Genomic DNA, 20576 nt, shown 5'->3' on the forward strand with positions numbered 1-20576 from the left:
ATAGGCATTGTGATTCATCTTGATGCAGGACAGAGCCTCCTCCAAATTTAAGAAACCAGTTTGGGATATAACCAAACTAAGTTTGAAAAAATAGAATGACTGACATATAAAGTTGGCTTCAACAGTCCTTTTTTATGTCTTTAATAGTTTGTCTCATTTTCCAGGGAAATTTTCAGGGCAAATATTAGCTTCTTGTATTTCCACACACTTTTTAGATAAACTACAGTTTTTTGGTTTCCAACATTATTCATATACACTTATCTTCAAGCACTGTGTCTGAAGTCAACTATGCTTTCTTCATAGTACATAACTAAAACCCCCCAAAATATTTTGAGTGTATAAGAGGAAAAATTTAAAGAGGGTTTGGAGTACTCAGCCAAGGTTCAAACACATAACCAATAAAAACACCTCAGCAATATAACATTTAATTTCTGAATTACTAAGACAAACTAACAACAATAACTTTTTTGAAATACCAGCACAGATACTTCAGTATTTTGGACATTCTTATCAACAGGTATTGACATATACCGGTTATCAACTTATTTTAAAAAATAAATTTTGTACAGTAATTGCTTACCAGAATTAAAATAAATTAATAAACACTTAAGCTGATGTATTTTTTGTGACTTCTTTCAGACCCCAGTAAGCCACACCGTATTTATCACTTTACCTTGTAAACACTGGAAGCTGAGACTGGATAACCTGGACTCTGATAACTACAAGCAGCAGTGTACTGAACATTAGGACTATGAGCTTCAACAGTGTTTGGAGCATAGAGAAAGGAATACTACCCTTCCCTCGAAGAATCTGTAAAGCTGTGTCCAACAACACTGGCAAGGTGTACTGCAAAGGAGAAGTGTTTATAATCAGACACTGTACTCATCGACGCATTGGATAAATAACAGCTACATAAACTTTTTTTTTTTTCTTGTTTTTTTCCAAATAATGACTGATCCCACAATTAACTCAGCCTCTTAGAGCTTTCATGACAGCCCCCAAAAAGAAGTCCATCATTTTAATCAAAATAACTCTAAGTATTCTTGCTAACAGCTGAACTTGTATGCCTATAGTTCTGTATTTTCTACTGACAGAATAAAAAAACTGTACTACCTTTGGGTGTATAATAAATCAAGTACAACCATAAAATAAATTCTATAGAGAAATAACTTTTAGAATTATCAGCCCCTCTGAAAACTTGTCCCATAAACACAATTCTTTAGGAATAGTATTATATTCACTTCTATTTCATTTCTATTCGATTTCTATTTCATGCCTGTACTGTAGTAATACATCTTGCCCTGTCTCATGAACTTTATCATCTTGAATGGTACCCCAATTTTTTTTCCCTATGTAGATCTTACCCTATGTCCTCATGTCTTGGGCTGGCTTCAAATCTAATGGCTGTCTGAACTATAGATATTGATACATTTTTGACAACGTATCAGACTCTTAGTTAATGCTACACATGTGCCCACAGAAGGAGCCTTGTTTTGGATTTTCTAATTTTATATTTTCTAGTCAGTTGATTAACACAAAATTGCTAAACTCACAAAACTGAGGCTCGCATCAAAAGGTGAGGTCACATCCTCATGATTTCCTTAGAAATTCAATTTCAAAATTACATGCTTATTCACTAGACTTGCAAAAGCAACAGCTGCAAACACTCACATTTCTGTAAGCATAAAAAATTATGATTCTGATAATTTGGCCGTGAATGTGTATCCCAAAGACAGGCAATCTTTTAGCTCTTATTGGTAGAGTTTTTGCAAAATATTCCTCCAAGTAATAAAGAAATAGCAAACTAGAAAATTTTCTTAAAATTTACAACTATACATATTTAAATTGCATATTGTTTGGCTATTAAAAAGTGAATAATTATTTCAGTGCAGGAACATCTTGCTTACCTAAACAAAAAAAAAGTTACCATTAACTGAAAGACTTATCAATGCTTAAGTTGAAACCTGTCAGGTTAGAAATCAAATTTAAAGGTATTCTTAAAACAACAAATTCTGTAAGAATATTACTGCTTCAAATAAGACTACTCCAAAAATGTCTGGTTACTCATTAGAATGTGGATGAAATGCATTTGTATATAATGTTGACTATTTTTACTACAGGAATTAAAAATAAGTTTTCCCCATCTTTATACACCTCAGACTTTAAGAAAGATAGTTACATACTAGTCTTTGCAAACCACAGTCAACTCAATGTTCAGGTTTCCACTAAGACATATAAATCTATTTTTACTTGGTAACATCTCTCTATGGCATGTAAAGCAGAGCTAAGTCACTGGACTCCCTCACCATAAACGTTAAACATTAGTTGAGCCAAAAAGAATCTGAAAAATGTAACAGAACCATAGAGTTAGCCTGATCTGACAAAAATCAGTGGTGAAATAATGACACTTCAAAGTACTTAATGACTCATTACAGAATTCCTGAGAAGAAATCCAATTTATTTTCAACAGCTTACCCCTTGAGCAATAAATACTTCATACACACAACATATCCCCACCACTGTTATTCCTTGTTCTTTACACAGTGTTGCAACAGCTACTAGAACCACAGTCACTGCAATTGGAGTCCACACTGCAAATAAAGAATACATTATTGGAAATGTTCCATTTTACAACAAAACCAAATATTAATAGAGTAAATTTACCTTAAAAGTGAAGTCTCTTCATGTTTGAACATACTATGCTCTATAAATTTACTCAGATGCCATTTGTTACTAAAGTGAAGATTACCAGTTTTACCCTACAGAAAGTAACACATATGTAGCAGTTTTAAAACTGCCTACCTTAAGTTGAAAGATCTAAATGAAAAGCAAAGATTAACCTATAATAGGAAAACAGAAAAATCCAAATCTTTCCTAGTTCATCAGAACACTTTTTCAAGTGGGCTGCTTTAATAGGGACTTTGGAAAAGAGGCAAGCTTCCCTGCACCTCTTATGAAATCTAGCAGGTTATTTGTGACCATCTGAGCCATCTCAGCATATTTCCAAGTACTTTCATTAAGAGAAGTCAGTGCTAGAGTCCCCTACTCTATGTGCTACAAAACAACAGAAAAAGTACTTAAGTCTTGAAGTAAAAAAAGAAGGCTACTTGTAATGGAAAGTACTACTACTGGAGTTAACTTGTAGCTGGCAGGTTTTTGTGCACAATTGCTGAATAACCAATACACCCATATTACCATTTTAAGAGCTCTACTATCAGTGATACAGAAATAAGGGATGTATATATTTGTCAATCACTTACCTATGGTATTATCTGGCCCTTTAGATTTTGTGTATGATAAAAAAGCAGCTAAAAAAAAGATAGATGATAAAAGCTCTGCTCTGCCCACGACTCCAGTTACCTGAAAACAGAAAAAATAAGATTATTCTTCTAGCAACTATTCCAGTAGCAGAGCAGCGCATGATCGGTATACTATGAGGATGTGCATAAACAAGATCTATAAATGAGGAAAAAAAAAAAAAAAAAAAAAAGGCTAAGAAGTGTAAGTCTGCTTTCAGTTCAGTCAGTACTAAATTTGTATTCAGTAGGTGGCTCTTGGCCACCTGTGGCTGATGCCTCTCTCACCCCTCACTATCACCAATGAAAAGACAACTGAGAAACACCATGTAGCACTTAAGGAAGAATCTGGGTATAATAACAACTGTTTACTTTCTTGTGCTTGGAAGGAACTAACTTTCATCAATAAGAACTTTAGGTAAAGCCCAGTAAGAATTGTTCTACACATACATTCTGAAGACAGTGGCATACGGCGACTAGAATTGTTTTTTTCTTTTTTTTCATACCTTTTTTGACTGACAGAACAGATCTGAATCCGAAATCAGTTATATCCTTGACTGGTGCTATAGCAGCTCTTAGCTGAGCACTCAAAAGTTACAGATCAATTGATGGCAACCTCTATGCAACGGAGTTCAAGAATGACTCAGACTTTACAACAGGTCTGGTAATTTTCCGAATTATAATTTGGTAACAAAAAATACAATTACAGGTAGTGCCCCCTTTGGTAGTGGGACAGAGAGGAATAGATTTCATGAAAATGTGAGGTGCAGGAGAATTTTATTGCAGAATCCAGACTAACTTGCTTTTCAAGAGCCATTTTCAGGAAATGCTAAAGTGCAAACAACAAGAAATGGAAGACAGATCACTTATTTTAACAGCTACTTCAGTAGCCACTATGCTGATCACATTTGCCATTTAGGATTGCCTTTCTTCCTCATTTCTCTTCTTTACAGCCTCTGACTACATCCAAATTTTTCCAAGTAAACTGGCTGAAAAGTGGCACGCTCCCTCAAGACAGATGGTCATATTTAGCTCGGAAAACCTCAAAGGTCTCTATTGAAGTATGATGATGCTGAAAACTGACTTTCAGACATCCAGACCCAGACAGAAGTTTTTGTTGCTAAGCACATTCTTGGTCAAGCATGATTGATCCAGAACAGCATAAAAATAGAGTACCTCAATATCCAAGGTCACAGTGGAAAGAAAAGTATTCAAATCTGAATTTGGAATCACTCTAATATATTCTACTCCATTTGAATAGCATACCTTTACCAAAGAACTCACTGATTCATGAACAGACAAAGTGTGTTTCACAACTGACAGGACATCAGATTTTGTGTTAACATTCAGGATAGTACACAGGTGTTTGCTTTCAAAATGTCTTACGCTGTTTCAAGGATCCTGGTCTGGATCTCAATACTGCCCAGCAATAAGACAGAAGTTTTAAAGAGAACTATGCCTGTAGATTGCATGAAAGAGATCATTAGTAAAGCAAGCATGCCAGTATGCCTCCACAATCTCCTGCCAACAAAAAAGAGCTTCTATTTTTGGATACAAAGCCGGTGTATGAGAGAAAATTCCAGCATTCACAAGGTTAGTAGCTGTAAAGGTGGCAAATATGCCTCTGGCCAGAACAGTAGCAAAATAGCTAAAAAGACTGTACAGGAATTCTACAGGCAAGGACAAACAAAACTATGATGCTGTTATTCAATCTACTTCCTCAAAATTTCTTCCTCAGAATTTGATAATATTATCACCTCAAGAACCCAGCTTCTCTCTGAAGTCAAGCAGAAAATTATTTTCTATTTATCCTGCTTTGTTAACTTTTCCAGGAAAAATTAATTTATTGTAAGATAGGCAAAGGTTTGCAATCCTTGTGTTTTGCATCTGCTGATTGAAACTCTTGTGCAGGACTAGTAAGTAGGAGACTAATCTGAAGGAATTCAAACCAGATACATTTCAAAAATACATTATAAAAGATACAGAAGGTACCATCAAATATTAATATAACAACTGGGAATGAGACTTGCCTGGAGTTTTCACTAATGTCTAATTTACTAAATAATAATTCACTGAATAAATCAGCCAGCACCAAAGTTCCCAGTTCTACAATACAGCTCTTTATTACCTCCTTTTATTCATTTAGGGGAACTTCCAGTTATTTTACTTTTTATAAACGAGTACCAACCTCAACTGCCAACTCTAGGAATCCTTTTTTGGTTGCATGAGAAGTAGAATTCTCAATACAAACACTTGAATGGATACTATCCCTTATTTTTTAAAAGCATAAAGCTTAAATTGAAAACGATGGGACCAGAAGGAAGAAAACCTCTTAAATAATTCTTCACTGAGTGCCTAAGAACAGCAGGGAAATTAATTACAATTGCACCTAGCCTTAGTATGCAAGTGTTTTAGCACAGCACCAAGTTCTACCATATAGTCTTAAAGTGCCCTCATGTGGCCAATATACGGGATTACACACTTATTACCAAACAGCTTCATAATTGCACTTCATAGCTTTGTAATATGCTGATACAGTAAGCTCTCACAGCACAATGGCTTGTAGGATTGATTTATGATACTTTTTGCTAACTTTTTTGCATAGTACTAAAAGTAACTGTGTTACTGTGACCTCATATGGAATCTGGCAGTTCAAGCACGACAAAGAATTCTAGTATCTTGAATGAAAGAGAGAATTACAGAGGATGATCTAAGACATGAATTTACATTAATGCAAGTCACTAGCAACTCGCTAACGCTCCTGTAATGATCCCATCATATTTACTACAAAAAGACTATGCAAAACTTTGAAATTTAAAGCATATTTTTTCAAAAAAACAGAAAACCAAATTAAATTGTTTTTTAAACCCATATTTTACCCAGTATTTCATGAGCACAAAAGCAAGCTAAAATTGTGTTTTAGTGGCATGTTTAAAAATTCATAAGTTAACTTCTTCTAGCAAGGACATATTAGTAGCTTAAATAGCAGCCAATTATAAACCACATGAACTTACACAGATTTGTTCAAAATACACAGATGCAGATTACTGAATTGCTACTGATAGGGATGTGTTTCTTTAGAGAACAAGAGTGAGAGATTCAAACTCTTTACTGAAACAAATCTGGACCCCAAAAAACCCAACATCAGGTAAGAGCAAACTCCTCCCATGTTCTTTGATATTAAAGGACATTCCCCTCCCCCTCAGAAAAAAACAAATACAAAAAATAAAATAAGAAACCACCTCCAAAGAAGAAAAAAGGGGTGAACACTTTGCTTTCTGAAAATAAGCTAATACTGCAAGAAAGAGACTGGGAAAGGACTTTGTAACACCTGTGAACTGTAATCTAGGAAAGCCAACCCAAGTGGTGCAGAAATAACAGCAGAGAATTTCACAGATCTGGTTTTGCCAGTGTTGATGGGAACTAATCTAATGAATGACAATCACAGGACTCCCTTTACTCCATCACTGCAAGACAGTCTGTATACATAATGCTTTTCATAGCAGTGAAAAACTCCTTCAGAATCAAAGGCAAGATAAATATAAGAGACCAGAAATGTATTTCCTCTTTCTTGTATTAGAAATATTAAAAAATTGAAGGTTCAAAGAGAACAGCCCTGCCTAAGCTGGATGCAGCACAGGAAGAACAACCCTGCTGGGATAGATATACTGACATAAAACACACTGGACAGAGCAGACTTGCTAGAGGGGAGTGCTTAGTCTTTCTAGAAATTAATTAAGAGGTATTAACAGTATTTGCAAAATACGATACTGGATGAATTGTCACAGAACACAAATACCTATGTAAGCTAAAGTAAGCATCATCATAGAAGTGATGACAACTGATTCCCAACTGAGACAAGTTATTAAATACCTAAATTAATGTTTCTTTAATTATTTTTCAATAGCTGCATAAATACAAGTAAAATCACTTTTTTTTTTTTTTGAGTTACAATACATAACCATACAAAACCACAGGAAATTTAAGATTAATACAGCTTCAAAATATAAGTATAACATAGCTATACCTACCGCTTCAGTATGTATTGGGTGCACTGCAAAGAGCAAGGATGCAATCACACTGCTCCTGTTGTCCAGAAAAAGCTTACAGACCTTGAGGAAAACTACACAAACCACCGCATGAAAGACCAGATTTAGGAAGTGGTAAGAAACTGCATTTAGCTCACTGAACAAGTAGTTTAAGCGAAACGTAAGAACTGTAAGGGGACGGTAAGATTTATGACTCCTCTCCTAAAAAAAAAAAAAAATTAATCCGTGAGTCACCACCAATTTATAAATGTACTTTTACTCCAAAATATCTTTCTAAACATCTATGCAAACATGCTTCCCCCATCTATTCTCAGGCATCTACATTTAAGATGAAGACCTGAAAATCAGTAATACTAAATAAAAGTTAAAAAAACAAACAAAAAAACCTAGTGAAGCAAATTAAAGCTTAAAGAAGTTAATTCTGACTTTTTCATCCTTCCACATAGTTTTAATGTACTATTGAAATATTTTGATTACTCTGCCATTTCATGTTTTAAACAGTACTTTACAAAACAAAAATTTTGGTGTAGTCAATTATATATTATATACATTATTTTCAATACATCTACCATTCAGTATGTCTATGCTGCCAGTTACTCCATCCACAAACGCTTTTAAAAAATAAACTGAAGACCACTTCCAGTTCCAAAATGCGTGTCAACCATAGCCTGCTGATTTTTTGCTGAATACGTCCACAAAAAAAAGTAATATAAAAATAACTCAGAGCAAGAGACAGGGAACCAAACTGCACATACATACAGACAAAAATACAAGATAGGAAAAAATATTTTAAAAGCCACACACGATCAAATTAATCTGACTTCAGTCAGTTATAATTAACCTGAGTTTTGAAGTTGGTTTTAAATGCAAAAACAATACTGAATGAGATGGCTTTCTCAGGCTGTACATTGTTAGAGGGTTTTTTTGAGTAAAAACATGTTGAAACATGCCACTTGAAATTTAACTTGGAGTTTAGGAACCCACTTACTCTAAATGACTACAAGACTACACCTGGAAAAGCCTGGAAGATTTCACTACAGGGTTATTTGAAAATTGCCTAGCACTATTTGTACAGCCAGCAATTAGTATCTCACAGGAAACTAACTCTGTGTTATGGACAAAAGAAAGCATTTCAGTGCAAAAAGCCTTGATATGTCAGACGCTAATGACTGGGAGAGAATTTTTATTCATTTGATCAGCAATACCATCGTGTTAGCTTTCTAAACGATATGGAAATCCCTTGGCCACTACCATTTAACTATATTTATCAGTAACTTTAATGCCAGCGCAGCTTTTCAGATAAAAAATTAGCTACTGTACATGAGCTACAAGCCCAAAAGCGAATTCACATATTTACTTGAATTAATTTAGTGGAATCAATATCCATTCTCTAACTCCTAGCTTTGCTGCTTGAGAGTGTTATCTTCCCATCCAGATTGCAATTAGAAAAATATGCCCTTGCATGACAAAGTCCAGATCTTGCAGAAAAAGAGAAAATGGTGAAAGTTATTTAATTTCAATATTGGAATTAGCACACAGCATCTTGAGGAGTGATACATGACTTCCTTTTCTTACAAGTTCTCTTACTGAACAAAAGGCAAGAATACACCAAGTCTGTTCTTGACCTTATAGTGCAAAACATTAACACTGAATTCTATCAGAAACAAACTACTCTTTTAAAACCACTTTAGGAAGAGTGAAAACTCTCTTCAAGATTATTTTCCATTTCCTAAACGCCTCAGAGTGCATTGCAGTTTACCTCAGACATTGGAGTGCCCCAGAAGTCATTCTGAAACAGATTTTTTAATGGAGTAGAAGGATGCAAATCTTTATTGTCCAAAATTGCTGAAACATCGTCAAAAACAAAGCCACAAAACAGACTATTCCAGTAGCACGCAGCCACCACACCAACAATTAGCGCTGCTTCCTTCAGGCTTAACTCAGCCATTTTCTCTGAGAGTTTTCATGGACAAAAGCTGAAATACATGAAGAGAAGCTTGAGCAGTTTTATTGATTAAAAATTAAACTTTATTTATCAAGTCAAGTTAAGACATACAGTATTTTAGAAGTTAATGACACTACATAGCTAAAAATCAGTAAGATAGAAAGCTTTCCTCAAGTTTCATCTACCTTACATAACTTAGTGCTTAAAAAATACTTTTTATTTAAAAAGTTTTGCCCCTAAAATGCCCTCACACATGCTCAATACACTGCTACATTTCATGTTTTACCAAAAGAAGATGGAAGGTAACTTGTGATGTAGTTTTTAGGAGACACACCCATGCAGTTCAAGTGAATGGTGAAAAGTGGAAAACTATGAAAATTAAGTTATCTAGAACACTGAGTAAATTAAAATACTGACACTCACAGAATGTTTATCAGAAGGGCTGACAGTGTGCTAATTATTCACATTTTTCAGATTTAAAGGTGTTTCTCAAAATCTTTCAATCCCAATAAAAAATCCTGCAAATGTTCTGAAGAACAGGAAACTTGAACAGCTTCATATGTATGTTCAAAAACACCAAAAAAAAAGACATTAGAAATAGTAAAAAATTAAACCTACCATTGAAGCTCACACTTTGCTCATCTGCATCCTTCCTAGAAATTCATGAAAAGGCCATTTCTTTCTCCACTCTACCAATTGCTCTGATGTCACTGAATGTTTATCAGAGTCCTGTTTAAATAAAGCAAGTATGCAAAAAAGACACTACAGATGAACTATATCTTACTTCCTCTCACCTTGCATAAACAAGAAATTATTAAATTTAATAATTATGCTCTTGAAATTATTAAACAGCAATTTTATGACTATTTAACAAACGACCCTGATCAAAGGTGAAATTACTATGTACTGGGTAGTTAGAAAACACTGTTCTGCCTTGAAAGAGTAAGAAGGTAACTGCAGGTGAAAGCCATTCTTTTTGACCACTGGTTGACATAAGCATGGATTACTGCCAATTGCTGGGATCTTAGATTCTCTTAGCTTTGAGAAAAAGCAAATGATAAAACAAAAATATGTAGCACTCCCCCCAAAATTAGAGAGGTGTAACATCTGTAAGGCACAGACCAACTAGCCTTTTGTCTATCAGGATTCTCATATAAAGTTAGTTGGAAAATACAGTCTGCTTTATTGTCCTAAGCCCTATGATTCTGGTGATGTTTTGTTTGGTTTCTTGTTTTCATTTCAGTTACCTTCAGGTTTAAGTATACTATTATCCTGTTCAGATAGGTAATCTCAGTTTGGTCTTCAGCATGGGCCTCAGAGCACAAGAACAACCTATTATAACTACTGGTAAAGAAGCAGTGGTACAGGAAGGAATACATGTGCAACAAGATGCAGGTGCACTTAAAGCTAAAAATCAGGACAATTTTAAAGGAATCAAACTAACCAATTGAGTTGTACTCACATAATGGCAGTGGTTTTTTTTCTTTCGTAGTATTTGGAGCAGTGCTATCAGTGTTCAATCATGAAAGAGCCTTTTTTCAAAGCTGCCACTATCTCTGTAATATAAAAAGGGGGAAAAAACATTAACATTAAAGGTTGCTGCTACATATTTTTGCCAGGCTTGATCAGAATACTTTAAAACACTAAGCCAAGATATTTATGGCCTTCTTGGCAGCCAGAGAAACCACATTAAAACAAAAAACAAACAACAAAGCATATTGCAGGAATACACACGACAGCTCACTTTTGAAATTCAACTCAAGTTTTTCAGATTCCCTCCTCAAAGAATGTGGAGAAGAAACTGCTGTTTCTCACCCTGCTAGAAACTGACTTTGGAACTCCTTGCATGCAAAAGCATTTGAACAGTGTACTTCCTACATCTTGAAGTTCACTAGTTCTACTGAAAAGCAGACACCTGAAAAGTACCTACAATGAACAAGTAATGATTTTCCAATGTACGAGCCTACATTTCTCAAATACTGTGTTCCAAAAATTCATGGAACAAGATAAAACTGCCATAAAGAACCAATGATAAGGTTTAAATAAACTAACCCTTTAAGAAAAAAACCTCCAGGTGAGTACGTTCTTGGTGACTTGAGACTTCTTTATTAACTTAAATTTACTGTATTGGTTGAAGGAGACCATGCAGACACTGCATTTAGTACCAAGGAGTAACTCCAAGACAATTATTTTACAATTCTATTTCAGAGACACCTACTGATACAAAAAGAGGGGGGGGAAAAAAAAGATAAATTCCTAAATACAGGCTCATATGGAAAGGGCCTAACCCTCTTTAATTTCTAGTTGCTCGACACATTTTTTAGGTTTTTACTTTTCTTTTCCCTACACAGAATATACATCAAGATATCTAGTTTACTTATCCCTTAATCCTAAGAAAAAACCTTTTGCAGGCCTTTCTTTTAGCTCTGAATTTTTAGTAATTCTTCCAACCAGAACTCTTAATTGTACACCACTGCTGACCATGCTACATTTATCTACGGGCAACTATAAAGAAAACACCATTTTCATTTGAATGAAAGAGATCTCTTAAAGATAAGGAAATTAAGACCTTAGCTGCATCCAAAGTCAGGTTTAAGTGACTAGCCCAACATCAGACAAGCCTGTTTTGAGAATTCGAGAAAAAAAATCTTTATTATCATAATTTTTAATTTGCAATTCAACCTCTCCTCTACATGCATATTTCAATCACAGATATGATTGCAAATACACGCAAATACTTGGCTATAGCTTGATCTTTCAAGACAAGTATTTGAGCCACAGATGCTCCAGGCAATTCTGAACAGTTTACTAAATTTACTATAAGGAATTAACATATGCAAGAAAATGCTTAGTTCTGGTTTTAGCAGTAAGTCACACAACACACTGTTTGAACTGTGCCAAGCTTGATAACCTCAAATACATCACAGCATATAGTACTACTAGGTCTTGGCAACAGATGGGCATAATGGAAATCTCAAAGAACACCCATTTTCCAGCATTATGCTTCCAGGGAGAGCACAGGAGAGGAAAATGGGTAATAAAAGGCCATGTACAATCTGTAGATAGCACAGAACTGTAGCACTGAAACTTTACTACTTTGGACTTGCATTCTTACATTCTACGGTCTTATTTTCCTGAAGTATACTTTAAAGATACATAAGTTAGGATAATTACATTTTCCATCTGGTCTGATAAAGCAGATTTTAAGGACAGTTTGCCATCAGAACTACTTCCTATCTTTTGTTACAGATGGGTCTGACATCATACTCAAAGCTTCAATGATCATAAATTTATTAAGAATGTATGATTAAAACAGAGGGAGGCTTATAAAAGCTAATCTCTACTTTGTACGCCAGCCAAAAAAACATATGTCTGCCATTAAACTCAGAGGAAAATAGCAATTGCTATTTGGCAGCCAACACACTTTTCCCACTGACTAATCTGTTACCACTTTGGATATTAAGAATCCATAGGAGTATGCAAGACTGAGAACCTCATAGATGAAGAGGTTGCTGAAGCCTTGGTATGACTGGGCTCCTCAAGTAAATCATGAATATTCCCTTTCTTGCCCAACACACACGCTGAACTTTTCTGTCAACCAAAGTACAGACTTGTGAGTGCTAGTACTTCACCACTCCCAGAGTGGGTGTAATACCTGTAAAACATGCCAGCAACTTGTTAATACAGGCCTCCTGTGACCAAGAACCATATCACTGTTCCACTACATGTAAACAGACTGACTGTCCCTGAGGTTATTTTCTTCATCTCAGCTACCCACTGCTACTTTCACAGCTTGTAAGACTGACCATCAGATACCTTAATCACTCCTTGGCCTGATTTTATTGTCAGTTCATGGCCTATGGAACAGCCACAGAGCTCCCATTTGACTCGATTTTAATCAGGCCAGACACATACTTTATTACCTGTTGGTATCTGAACATATCATGAGGAATATACAGCTGAAAACACTAGGCAGCCAGATAAGCCTTGTGAGACTGAAACCACCCAGTTGCAAAGATCTGATTGTGGAAAAGAGAATGCCCTAGGTGAGCAAAACACCTGACTGTTAATCTACTTTTCTCAAGCAGTTTGGTACAGAAATCTGCATTTTGTACCGTACTGTTTTCATGCACGTACAGACATTGAGAGGGAAGGACAGACAAGAACCAGAGGTCTCGTGCAGGTCTGGTTTGTAAAGCATGTATTTTTCTTTCAAGTTGCTGAGAACTCTACCAGCTCATCCAGGCTTCTCCTTCAAGAATTACAGACAGGAACTAGACAGAATAAAAAAAAGCCAAACAAACAACACAAACACACCCCAAACCCTTTCAGAAAGGTAGGAAAACAAAGTATTTCTCGACACCACAGATAGTTTAGCACTGCATACTACAAAATAGCAGTCTGCACAAAAAAATTCAGTACAAATAAAAAATGCATAATTATGCTCTAAGAGTATCCTCAGCTGGGAGACTTGGGTGCATGGAACTGCCATTTTCTGCCCAGATGAATTTAGAAAAAATTAGGAAGTATGTATTTAGGAAGGAATACACCTGCAATAAACAAATATGCAACAGCTTCTTAGCTCTCCATAATTATCTATAGCCTAATAAATGTGCTATCTAGAAATAGCATCATTACATCAACACACTTGCAGGAAGAAAAGCATTTGTCTTGATTAGATACATCTTGCTATGAATAGTTAGAAACTTGAATATCCATGTAAAATATTTCTTCTTTGAGTTAATGGCGCTTGACTCTTTTATACCCTGAAGGCAATTAATCACATTTTCTGTTCTGATGAAGTCTACTTCAAAGAAAATGTTCTAAGCAAGTCTTTTTGTTTTATAGAAAAAAATAAAACAAAACAAAACAAAAAGGTGGCAGCAACAGAGAATTTGAAAACCGTGACTCTTCTATTTGGGAAAAAACTTGTACAGCCCACCTAATCCTGCTCACGATTTCCACAGAAACTGACAGGAAGAAAAGGCACCATTAAAATCCATCTCAGAAAAATGCCACAACCGCAAAGTTCTAACCTGTTCCAATGGCTGTACGAAAGCTCTTGCTACTCCTGAAAATACTCAGCAATTATGCCATGTTACTGATAATTGCTGCTTTTGGTACAGATAGTATTTTGAAAGTCAGCTCAAGTTGTTAGAAAACTTAGCACTTTCAACTACAATCAAAGTGCAGCTGGTTCTTTGGAGATGACAATCTAAGCATCAGTGATGCAACAGTCTGTAACTCCAGAGAGTCACATTGATAAAGAGCACTTGGCGTGTGCAATGCGAGGCATAATTATGTATTTTATATTTAATTAGGCTGCTGTATATCAATCTGTGTATGGTTTAGACATTTTCTTTAAGAGCCTTGGAAACAAAACTAATGAGTGTTTATGAACACAGCTAATCATAAAATGTGGGCTTTCATCTCTCCTGTTTGGAGTTCTAAAGCCACTGAAGACATAGACACACACAAAAGAGCTACCAAAAAAATAGCTATGCATCTCATTTACTCCAGAGAGATGTACCTTGATAACCACTGAGGTTCTGAACTGTTTAAACATAAATTTAAGTTCACATTAAATTATCAAAGTTCACATCCATTAAATTATCAAAGGTAGAAGAAAACAAATAGCTGTTAAAATTACTCCTACATTTATTTTTGAACAAGTCAGAAACAAGTTAATCTAAGAGCTGGTGGTTGAATTATTATGATAATAATATCAATGAGGGATTTGACACGGGCACTTAGTGATAGGATGAGGGAGAATGACTTCAAACTGCAAGAATGCAGATTTAGGTTAGACATCAGGAACAAAGTCTGCACTGGGAGGCTGGTGAGACACTGGAACAGGTTGCCCAGAGAAGCTGTAGATACCCCACCCCTGAAGTGTTCAAGGCCAGGCTGAACCGGGCTTTGAACAACCTGGTCTACTGGGAGGTGTCCCTGCCCATGTCCTGGGGGTCAGAAATAGATTATCTTTAAGATCTCTTTCAACCAAAACCATTCTATGATTCCAGCACAGATAAATACAATGGGTTACCAAACCGAGTAGTATAGTTACTTAAAAACAGTGTTTGAGTTTACCTTCTGAGGCTCTGCTAATGTCCTTATTCATCTTCCCTACTTCCCACCCTGTCTGTATTTTTGGCTAACTTCAATATTCTTTCTGTGGATTTGGTGTGAGTGTTTAATGACAAAGAAACCATAATTTTGTTTGTTGTCCTTTTAAAATACAACCTTTCAATTCATCTTCTCTTAAAAATGTCACTCCAAGGTACAACTCGAGCATGAAAAAAAACTTAGATGCACAGCTTATATTTAAATGATAGGGCTCAATTCTCCTACAGGAGAAGGCAAACAGCATTTGGGAAGGGGTGGAAGAATACAAAACATGCCTGCATTCCCCTTTCATCTTGCTATAATCGTGGAGAAGAACGAATACAAGAAAAGTTTTAATGTGGCCACCTTTCCCTGCAAATACTACAATATCAAGGAGAGTGAGATTAATCTGAAGTACTCTTCACTACCAGCATGACAAGTCTCCAGCCTTCTCTTCATACAGTTCTAAAATATCAACTAGATAAGGAATGGTAGCTCTGATAAGGAGTCCAAACTCCATATGCTGTAGGCCAGATTTCCCATGAGGGATACTATGAAGAGCTTTCTGGAAACAAAGCAGCTGGGCTGAAACTCAGGACATTTTAGGGTACCCTGGTATAAAGAAGGATCAAAACATAAAACAATATAAAAATGGCTTAGATGAAGACACTACTTTAGGTGATGGTTTTACTTCAATTCCTTTAATGCAACCAGTGCAAATCAGTTGAAAAGTTTTTTATCCCTTAGAGTGTTTAACAGAATCTCACACTTCAAAGTCAAACCTTTAGTGAGTATTTTTGGTTTTGGTGTTTTGTTGTGGGTTTTTTGTTTGTTTGTTTTTTGTTTTGTTTTGTTATGGTTGGTTATTTTCCCCTATATTCAAAAAGTTACACAACAATACCTTTTATATTAACTACATAAAACATGATTTGTTTCCTCATGGGATGCTGACACAAAAATAGTGTCTCTAAAATAATACTGATCTACAGTCTCAGTATTCCAGAAATACAACAGTGGAAAATGCACGTTTGTAAATGCCAAAGAGCAAACTAACAAAAGCTACACGGGTGGCATAGGCTGAAAAGACAGCCTTTAGACTTTGTTATGCATGTCCTTGTTTTATGCTTGGTCTGTGTAAGACTTCTTGCAACATTTTATTAACATTTCATTAGGTCTTTGATATTGCACTTTTTGTACTAGGTCTTCGAAACTACATACTATTACCAAAACTGTGGTTTAACGTGGCTGTCTAACTCCTTTATCAGGGTAGGTCAAGCTGTGTAGTAAGAAGTGAAACAGTTCTTCGGCTCCAGAACCACAAGCATGTACTCCCCATATACTAAGTTGGTCACACAATTACTTGTGACACAGAACAAAAGAAAAAAAAAAAATCACTTACTGTAAGCCAGTCTGCATTCTAAGCCTTCTCTCATTTTATGTGGCGTTAATACTTCAATTCTTTTCACTCTTTTTTCACTTTTGAAACTTTTTGTGCCCACCTCAAAACCCCTTATATTTCTGCATCAATCTTCTTTACTAGCTGCACTACCTAGATGTGGTTTCACTACCATTATATGCAACAGGGTATTTTCTGTTGATTCTGTAACAAAACAATACTTTAAAAATGATGAAGCACATTAAATAAAAAACATTGAATAACTATACTGGCCTCAACAGATTGCTAACCTGGCAAAGAAAAATGTTCTCATTCAGAAACATCCTAACATCAATGGATTATTTGATTTTCTGTATCTCAGTAGGATCCATTTCCTGAAAACTCATCTTGTAGCAAAGCAGCATGATTCTCTGGATCACCTGCTCCACCTGTGAAACTCTCTCCTGATAAGAAGTCCCTGTTGTACACTTAATAATTAATAACTATATTTTTAGTAACACTAAAGATAATCCTGTCTCTTTCCCTTCCTGAACTATACAGTTGGCTTTTCTTACCCAATATAGAATGGTAATTAAACAATCCCTGGCTGAGGGATAAAAATCTTTACTTCCAATCATGATTTAAGAGTTATGCCATGACTGGAACAAGTTGCATAACCATAAGGAGTGCCAAGAATCTTCAGTCTTGTCAGCCTTCATTAAATATCAACACTAATCAAGAGACAGCAAAGAAAAAAATGAGTAACTCAGAAAAAGGCAAGAGTCCGGACATGACAGGATCACTCTTCACTTCCCATTAAGAAAAAACAAATCATCATCACCTCTCCACAGCTGCTGAATAAACACAAAGATATATATACACAGGCCTCAAAATTTTGCTGGGTTTCCTTTTTTTATTTCAAAAGATGCGTTCACACCTATTTCGTCAAAACACTGGATCCCAAACTTTCCGAGCCACCAGATCATTACCAAGGCTCAGACCTCGCAGAGATTACAGACAGGAGGTGATCTTTTCCACTGATGCTGGGCAAGATGTTTTCTGGGCCCCGGCTATGCCATAGTTACACATGAAGCACACGAATATCTGAGGAAACGCTGCAGCCTCCTAAGCCAGCCGGTCATGCGGGGAAGACCGTATGCCCCGCAGCCCTGTGGCAAGGCAAGAATCGTGAGGCCGGGGTGAGGGGTAGAGAGGGCCGGGGTGAGGGGTGGAGAGGGCCGGGGCAGCGCTATCGCCAGGAAGCCTGAGGAAGGGAGTGAGGCCAAGCCGGGGCGCACGGTCAGGGACCGATCCCGCACCGCAGCCCGGCGCTCAGCAGGCGCGCAGCGCTCACGGGTGAGGCCCGCCAGGCACGGCCAAGACAGAGAGGGCCGCCCGCCGCCCCGGGAAACAACGTGGGCAGCAGTTTAGCCGGACCCAACCCTCCCACCCGCCATCTCTCGTCTTTAAGACAACCCCCCCCCTCAACCCGCCGCAGCCCGTCCTACCTGAGGCCACGGAGGATGCGGCCTCACCGCTACCGGCGGCACCGCAGCCACCACCACCGCCGCCACCCACGGCTCTCTCCACCGCCACCCGGCACCGCGCATGCGCACCGCCCCCTTCCCTTCCCCTCCAGCACCACCGCCGGGCCTGCTAGGGCTGCCGGGAGACGAGCCCTCCCTCCCCAGGATAGCGGGTGCGGAAGTGTGCCGGGAGTTGTAGTCCCAAGGAGCCGCGCCCCACGCTGGGACACGCAGCGCCTCGCAACCCCTGAAACCGTTCGCCCGAGCGGCATCGCGCCCTGCCCCGTCTGGTCTCCCTCCCCTGGTGTGGCCGTGCAGAGCGGGACTGCTTGGCTGGAACGGTGCCGTGCCGCGGGAGTGTTTACTTTCCCGGCGCCTACGAGTATCCGGCTCGCCAGGAGCAGGGCCGGCAGCAAAGCTTGATGGCGTCGCTTAGCAGCGGCCTCCGCCGACCTCGGGAAGCGGTGAGGTCAGGGGGCAGACGGTGCTCTGAGGTAGGAGGCCACGATAGATCCGCTCTGCGTTGCCGCAGGCCGGGGGCGGCCGGCGCTCCCCTCCGTAGGGCCGCGGGCAAGCGCGCCGGGGGAGGCGGCGAGGCGGGCCGGGGGTCCCAGGCAGTAGGGTCCGGGCGTAGTTGTCGTCGTGGTGCGATGCCCAGAGAAAGTTCCCGCCCGCCGGGTCTGCTCTGCAGTGGTGCCCCAGCTCTGAGGTGCCTCGCGGTGAAGGTGGACGCAAAACGAGGCAGTTTGCTAATTCGGATGAAACGGGGGCAAAATTTTCGTTCTGGAGGGATCCCGGTCGTCACTGTATCATTCCCGGGGCTGACAACAGGAACCCTGCTTAAGATCCCATTTTTGGCTGATCTTCTGTAATCAAGATCAGGTGCCTTGTGGAACTGGTTGATGAGAGCTAGTCTGGGTAATGAAATTCGAAATTCAGAAGTAGCTGAAATTGAGTTAGGCCTGGTTATTTAATACGGGGTTAGCAGGTGACATCTCCCCCAGGACTCTGCTCCTATTTGGTTTTCAGTCTTGCTCAAATTCACAGGACTCCTTGCTACGTATTGTATCCACGTTTATAGAAAAAGAACACCTCTTCCCACCATTGCTAAATTTCAGTGTGATGATAAGGTGATCTGCCTGGTAGTTTGGATGTGTCTTCATGCAGTTTCCTGAATGCAGCACAGGACATTTTTCTTGTAGCAGAACATATCCACCAGGCCTCCTCTTTTATCTGCTCTTGCTGAACTTTGTAACATCTGGACATTTTATGCGTGTTAATTGCTTAAGAAAGTCATGAAAATTTTGTGATCACGTGCCCACCTATTTCACACTTTTTTATAGAGCCATGATCTGTCTAAATGTCAAAAATTGTCTGTCAACTGAAGAAACCAAAATTCCACTGATGGCAGTAGTCAGGGGGTGGAACAGGATGCTTAGGGAGGTGGTGGAGTCACCATCCCTGGAGACACTCTGAAACCGTGTAGATGAGGCACTTCAGGACATGTTCTAGTGGGATGGTAATTTTTATTTTTGGGGGGGGTTGGTGGCTGGCCACAGTGATCTTGGACGTCTTTACCAACTGTGGAAGTTCTGTGATTCTATAAAAGCACAAATTCTAGTTGATCTTAGTTGGTCACCTAAATTTTATAATGAAAAACTCTTCTATTAAATAAGTTTCTTACTGTTTTAAGTATATGTATACTGTGGAGCATATTGTATGTTCTGGTGATGCCCCCCACACCTCAATGTGTAGCTGGTCTTCCAACAGTCTGGATTATTTATGTACAGATACCTCTCCTTTTGGATACAATTTCAAGACTGACACTTTCTTAAGACATTATTTCATAAGTTAAGAGAAAAAAGATATTTTAAAGAGGGAAGGTAGGAAAAGATTGATAGTAGTAAAGTTGTGTATTTACTTTAAGAATAGTTTCGTCAGGGGTGTCTTATATAAGATTCTTGCACCTCATTGTTTAAATAAAATCTGTTCTTAAAAAAATCTTAAGCAAATATGTTCATGAAATCAAGTAGTATTCAATTAACTTAAGAAGTAAGAGTGTCAAGATCAGTGTGGACTGTTAATTTCAGCAAGTGCAGCTACTTACAAGAGATTTAGCTGAAAGCAAAAATACAAGACAGAAAATTACCTTCATCCTGGCCCAAACCAGGACAAAATGTTAAACACAGGGGAGTTCTCGAGTAATTTACATATTGAAAAAATAAGAGGAAATGTTGATTTTTATCCTCAAGCATACAGCTGAGTCTCAGGGTCTTTCGG

The 20576-nt window shown here is 37.9% G+C and overlaps 1 protein-coding gene across 2 annotated transcripts in view; it reads right to left on the bottom strand.

Moving 5' to 3' along the window:
• Positions 1–18391, bottom strand: part of TMTC3 (transmembrane O-mannosyltransferase targeting cadherins 3) — a 32887-nt gene extending 14496 nt beyond the window's left edge. Inside the window, exons 1-9 of one of the 2 annotated variants that reach the window (XM_071765718.1) lie at positions 18279–18391; positions 10753–10846; positions 9909–10019; positions 9714–9819; positions 9105–9321; positions 7328–7546; positions 3261–3360; positions 2476–2591; positions 674–846 (exon numbers count right to left, since the gene is read on the bottom strand). In XM_071765718.1, coding sequence (XP_071621819.1) covers positions 674–846; positions 2476–2591; positions 3261–3360; positions 7328–7546; positions 9105–9293 — 797 coding nt within the window. In that variant the 5' untranslated portion in view covers positions 9294–9321; positions 9714–9819; positions 9909–10019; positions 10753–10846; positions 18279–18391. The remainder of the gene's footprint in view (positions 1–673; positions 847–2475; positions 2592–3260; positions 3361–7327; positions 7547–9104; positions 9322–9713; positions 9820–9908; positions 10020–10752; positions 10847–18278) is intronic. The other variant, XM_071765729.1, reaches the window with a different exon arrangement.
• Between the last annotated feature and the right edge of the window lie 2185 nt (positions 18392–20576).

This window comes from Heliangelus exortis, chromosome 1 (genome assembly GCF_036169615.1).
Source record: "Heliangelus exortis chromosome 1, bHelExo1.hap1, whole genome shotgun sequence".
Classification (NCBI taxonomy): domain Eukaryota; kingdom Metazoa; phylum Chordata; class Aves; order Apodiformes; family Trochilidae; genus Heliangelus; species Heliangelus exortis.